The following is a 6,547-nucleotide window of genomic DNA, read 5'->3' on the forward strand; positions in this document are numbered from 1 at the left end:
TCCACCATGCAGCCCTCGCTCTAGTCTCCTGTGATGACAGAAATACCTAGTTATATATCTCTTTTAAACAGTTTTCTCCCTCCTCTGTTTCAGTGCAGTTTAAATGGCTTCTTATAAGTTGTTAAAACCCTCACTCAAAGTAGTGTGACTATGGTCCTGAGATCCCATGTTCATATATCATCATTGATGGTGGTGCTTCATTCATATGTCAGATACCATACTCAAATGATGGTGGTGGTGGTGGTTGTGTGTCATCAAGTTGGAACCAACCCATAGCTGATCCTACAGTGGAGTTTTTAGAGGCAGTAAATCACATGTGAGGAGATTGCTCATCCTCCTTCCACGAGCAGCTGGTGGATTCATACTGTGTGGCTTTGAGCTTGTAGCACAGTTTCCTAACCATTAGGCCACCAGAGCTTCCCTACTTATGTGATAGAAGGATATAATCTATAAAATATTCCTTTCCTTTTTGTTAGTTTTCCACTCCTGCATACCGTGGTATGGAGGGGAAAGTTAGCCTTGGCAAGGAGTAAGGTTCCTTGAAGTAGTAAGATTGTGAGTAAAGAGAGGTGGTAAAGAGAGAGTTTGAAGGTGGAGCAGAGTGTAGACAAAGTTTACTTTTAAAATCTGGTGGTTTCCTTTTTCTGTAAAAAGAAACTAGGTCATGAATAATGGGAAAGGAAAATAATTGTAACTGGCATTTTTTCCATTATCATAAGAAACTTCTTAAGATAATCCTATCAAGTTTGTCACCTCCAGAATGGGATATAATTCCTTGAACTGTACATTGACTTTGGAATTTGCTCCATTATATTTTCTTTCTAGGAACCTTATTTCCTGTCACTTAACCTTTCAAGATTCAAAGTTCTGGATATATTATATCTTTTAGAACCACAGCCATTTCATACACATATATTTCCAGAATGTTGGTGAAAGAACATTGAACAGAGGAAGGGAAGAATAGAATTGACTTCTAAAATGTATACTTTGTATGAGAACTTTTGACATTCAGTAGCACAGTATTAGCTATTACTCTGTTAAGGTCACCAAACCAGATAGCATGAGCTGTTTCTTTGCTTGTATTTTTGATATCTTAATCCCTAAATTGATAAATGAGTGTTTCTTAATCCCTAGATTTTTAAATGGGTGCTTCTTATAATTTCCTGTGATAAGAACTTGTCTGTTCATAATTTAAATGCTTGCTAGAATATTACTATAAAATGAGAATGTTTCTTTTGTAAGTAAATATTAAACATTTTCTCTAACATCTCTTTAACTGTTTGGATGAAGCCTAACCAAAGTAGTTCAAGTCCTGCAGTAATGAAATTGAAGAATGTGGTTGTTTATTTGTAGTTATTTTGGGTATATGGGAAAGAATTCCCCCCCCCTTTTTCCTTCCCATAATGTAACAATGCTATCAATATTAAAGGAATTACTTTAGTTAAAGGATAACTTCCTGCTATCATTTTGTCCCCATTTAGGCGTCTAACCAAGGAAAATGTGAAACCTTCTGGAAGACAAATTGGAAAGTTGAGCCACAGCAATCCAACCATTTTATTTGATTATGTATGTTTTGAGATAAGCATCATGTTAATGGATATTTCTTTTTGTATCAGATTAGTAAGCAAGAAAGAAATGATCTGTTTTTAAAAGTTTTGGCAGTTACGGGGGAAACCTTGAGCAAATGAAGCATTGTATTTTTATGCTAAAAAGAAAACTTATTACAAAGTGTATTTGATGTACTGATCTAATTTCTGTTGTCACATAACAGTACTAATGTTACAAATAGTCTCATGTTCCCTTGTTTACCACATTTTGATACCAAAATTAATTCATTCTTGATTTTGATTTCTTAAAAAATTTGAATAGCAATGATTCTGGTATATTGAATTTGCAAAAGATTGTGTTTTGTTTTTTTTTAAATTTTTGTGTGCATGTACCGTCAAATCAGATCTGACTGGTACAGGAGGAGATTGTCCCTCCTTCCTCGGCAGAGCATCTGGTGGATTTGAACTGTGCACCTCTGGCATTGTAGTTGCAGCTCCTTGCCACTAGGCCACCAGAGCTCCCCCGTGAAAGATTGTTAAAAACAGTTGCCATGAGAGTAGCCATGATACTTTCAAAAGCCTGGTTTAGATTTTATACAGTTATTTCCCAATTGGAAAATGTAGCCCAAGAAAATACTGAGGCACTGAAAGAAATGGAAGGAAACCATTTTAATTATAAGAATTATTCTGTCTTTTGAAAAAAAATCATTTTATTGCCATAGTACAAATCTTTCCTTTGATTAATATAATCTCTTCTTTTTTACACCCTTACAGATCTTGTCACAAATACAGACTTATGATAACCTAATAACACCTGTGGTAGATTCATTGAAATACCTCACTTCATTGAATTATGATGTCTTGGCCTGTATCCTTTCAAAGTATTACATAGATTTCAGTTTTTCTAAATCTAAGGGGTGAATATTTAATTTTAGTAACCATTTGAGCTGGATTCAAGTGACTTTTCTGAAGTTTGACCCATCATCTTTTTCTCTCAAAGGAAAGAAAGTTGAGTGTGTCTGTGTGATATGAGGGAGAGACAACATTAGGTTTCTAAAAATTTACATTTGGTACAGGTACAATGTATCTTGTTTGCTGAAAGAGTAAAAGAGGCTATAGAAGAAAAGCTGATACTAAATTGAGTATTTGTGGTTGATTTATAACAAAATGATGAAAAGATTTTAAAGAATTTTCCCCCAATGGGTGGCATGCTTCTTTAGTTATAGACAGTGACTTGACTTGACTTTTTTTCCTTAATAAATGGAAGATTGTATCATTGAAGCTTTAGCTAATCCAGAAAAGGAGAAAATGAAACACGATGACACCACCATCTCGAGCTGGCTTCAGAGTAAGTATTTTTCCAAAGGTAAAATTACTGTTTCTGGTCATGGCCACAGATAGTCATTTTAGTAACTTTTAAGAAACTATTTGCCAGCTTTTGCAATTTCTCTATTCACTGGGTTTGTTTCACAGAATGTGCAGCTCCCTAAAATGTGTAAGCAGTCTACAATATTTTCCCAACTCTAGAGGCTAGTATTGCCTGTAATAGAATGGAATAGAATGTAGGTAAGCATGACTGAGGGGATTAAACTCCTCTTTTTAACGAGTACTTTTTAATAGGAGTTGATTTAAAGTGAACTAGTTTTTCTCTTTCATTTGAAAGTTCTTATCCTTAAAGAACAAAAAAACATGGCCTAGTTGCAAGGAGCTGCACTTCAATCTTGAAGGCACAGGGTTCGAATCCACCAGATGCTCTGCTCCTCCTGTGTCATTTGGATCTGATTGAATGGGCCTTTGGTTTCTAGTAGCCAGTTCCAAGTTTCCATTAAATGCAAGTCTCATGTCTGAGTCTTAGAGTGAAAGTTTAAAATCTTTTTTTTTTCACGCAGCAGCTGAGGATGAGCCCCGGCCCTCAGGTTTATTAGTGTCGCATCAGCACCTTAAAATAGTCCACATGGTCACAGATGTGACAGATTAGAATCTGTTCCCCAAAAAGGTTATTTACATTAATCCTCTTCCATTAAAAAAGCCAAAAAAAAACAAAACAACCCCAAAAAACCTAGCAACACAACTAGAAACCTGACGACGCACGCAGGGCAGGGAGGGGTCCGCAGGTCTCCAAGCGGGGGTCTTACAGGAGCCATCTCGCAGGCAGTGGCCCAGGGCTGCCCGGTGGGTAAAAGTAAACTATTTTGGAATCGATTCTTTGCACACTGTTCAAGTGTCTTCTCTCCTTCTCCCCAGTATTCTTCTTCAACATTAATTATCATTGGCTCTCTGCACATATCATTCTGCTTGACATACCCTTCCTTGCTCACTCATCTCTTTGCTATTATCTGCTCATTCACTAGGTTTCAGCTTAGAGTCAGTTACTCTGGAAAGCTAGCTCTGTAATGCTTCCATCCACAAGTTTGAATTAGGTTTTCCTTTTTTGTATTCTTATAATAGGGCACTGTATTCGCTATTGTTACTGAATTTTACTTTATGTACACTCCTCACCCTTCTATAAAAAAAACTTGAGTCCAGGACTTGTGTTTTGTCCATTGCCATTGATGTGCTTAGAAACTAATTATTGAGTAATCTACTCATCATTTGACCTTACTAGCATCTTTTCCTCTTGCCTTCACTGGTATTTCTTCCTTGCTCATCATATAATTGCCAATATCAGATGGATCTTGGCAGAAAGCAGGGAGTACCAGAGGAATGTCTGTATGTATTTCATTGACTATGCAAAGGCATTTGACTGTGGATCATAACAAGTTGTGACTCACCTTGAGGAAAATGGAGATCCCAGCACACTTGATTGTGCTTATGTGAAACCTGTACTTGGACCAGGAAGCAGTCCTCCGAACAGAGCAAGGAAACACTGCATGGCTCAAAGTCAGAAAGGGAGTGTGTCAAGGATGCATCCTGTCTCCATACCTTTTCATTTATTCTGTATGCAGAACAGATCATCCAGTAAGCTAGGCTTTATGAGGAGGAGTGCAGGGAAGACTCATTAACAACCTACATTATGCAGATCACACAACCCTGCTTGCTGAAACTGAGGTGGATCTGAGGCACTTGCTGCAGGAGGTCAAGGACTGCAGCCTTCAATATGGATTCCAGCTCACCATCAAGAAGACAAAAGATTCTCACCACTGAGCCAACTGGCAGCACCATGATAGATGGAGAAGAGGTTGAGATTGTTAACAATTACAGCTTGCTCAGCTTCACAATCCACACTCTTGGCACTAGCAGTCAGGAAATCAAAAGATGAATTGCATTGGGAATAGCTGGACCTTTTCAGAGTACTAAAAAGCAACAATGTCAGTCTAGACACCATGGTGCGCCTATTCCAAGCCATTGCCTTTACAATTACTTGCTATGCATCAGAATGCTGGACTAAGGGTGACAGAAGAAGAATCAATGCCTTCTTATTGTGGTACTAGATAAGAGTCATGGACCACCAAGAAAACAAATAGGTCTGTCTTGGAGAGGCCGAAACCAAGTTTTTCCTTGGAGGCTAGGATTTTGAAACTCCATCTCACATACTTTGGGTATGTCGCCAGGAGGGACCAATCCTTGGAGAAGGACAACCATGCTCGGAAGGATGGCAGGACAGCACAGGAGAGTAAGACTCCGAATGAGATAAATTGATACAGTAACTGGAACAGTGGCAATTGGTGTGTTGGGATTAGTGATACTGGCTCAGGACAGGACAGCCTTCAGAGCTGCTGTCCCCTTTGAGTAGCAGGTGGCTCGATGGCGCATAACAACAACATGATATAATAACATTGGGTAAAAATTGTTCTTTTGTCTGCCCCTTGGCCTGGCAATCTTTACTTGTCCCCTTACCTCTTTCCAACTAGTATCATGTTCCTATATAAAAAGGTTTTAATTGATTTGAAAATTTTAGGGACAATATTGTTGTCATTTAACTTTAATGAATTATTTGCCAGGTTTGATTTTGTCCCAGTTAAAGTCAAAGGTTCTGGAGTCAAGCTGCATTAGGCTTAAATCACTGACCTACCTCATACTAGTTATTTGGCCCTGAGCAATTTACTTGACATAATCTATTCCTAGTTTGTCTTATCCATCGGTTTCTATGAGCCTAAATGGTGATTGTAAGGATTAAATGAGATAATCAGTGTTCTTGATTCAATAAGTAATATCACAGATTTTGAGCATGTTGTCAGGAGAGCCAGTCATTAGAAAAAGATACGGTACTGGAAAAGGTGCAAGGTCACAGAAAGAGAGCAACACCCTCAACAAAGATGAATTAACAGTGATTTTAAGAAGGAGCTTGAACGTGTAGGAAATGAGGATGTTGCAGGCTAGGGCAAGGTCCATAAGGTTCTGTTTTCAGGGTTTCAGTGACTTACCAGTTTGACAGCACATTATTATTATTTTAAAACTCTATTCAGTGAAATAAGCATAGAATTATTAATTCTTGCCTTCATTTGTTATAGAAATTAGTCAGGTGGACACTAATGTTAATTGATATTTAATATTATGTGTTCTGTTTTATAAACTGTTATTAATCCTATTCTTTTTTATTCATATAGGTCTAGCGAGTTTCTGTGGTGCAGTTTTTCGTAAATATCCAATTGATCTTGCTGGTCTTCTTCAGTATGTTGCCAATCAGCTTAAGGCAGGCAAAAGGTACTCATAGTAAAAGTAAATTATATATAAGTAAAATTTGATAATCAGAATGTATACATTATTGAGAAATTAAGATTACTATTACCCTGAAAAGTTACTTGTGGATTGTAGGCTCAGATAGAATAGCTGGACTTTATTTCTTTAATTAAATTATTTCATAGAAACCCTGCTAAAATATACTTAAACTTCTCTTTGTTTTGTTTTATTGTGTATTTTCTTTTTTTTTTGTTTTTTGTTTTTTGTTTTTTTCCATTTACAAGAAAATTCTCTTTATTATTTGCTTCCTCTGATTCTCAAAAAACACAGAGAGGCATGGTTTGAGGCCCTTCAGTCGTTGGAACTGCTGGCCCCCTGTC

At 37.3% G+C, this 6,547-nt stretch overlaps 1 protein-coding gene across 1 annotated transcript in view; it reads left to right on the top strand.

The window, feature by feature from the left end:
- The window catches only part of THOC2 (THO complex 2), an 85,380-nt gene that overhangs the window by 45,989 nt on the left and 32,844 nt on the right, over positions 1–6,547 (top strand). The window contains exons 16-19 of the mRNA XM_006885061.1: positions 1,482–1,566; positions 2,322–2,415; positions 2,815–2,895; positions 6,095–6,191. Of these exons, the coding sequence (XP_006885123.1) occupies positions 1,482–1,566; positions 2,322–2,415; positions 2,815–2,895; positions 6,095–6,191 (357 nt within the window). The remainder of the gene's footprint in view (positions 1–1,481; positions 1,567–2,321; positions 2,416–2,814; positions 2,896–6,094; positions 6,192–6,547) is intronic.

Source organism: Elephantulus edwardii, unplaced genomic scaffold (assembly GCF_000299155.1).
Source record: "Elephantulus edwardii isolate Elephantulus edwardi_28Jun2011 unplaced genomic scaffold, EleEdw1.0 scaffold00040, whole genome shotgun sequence".
NCBI lineage: Eukaryota > Metazoa > Chordata > Mammalia > Macroscelidea > Macroscelididae > Elephantulus > Elephantulus edwardii.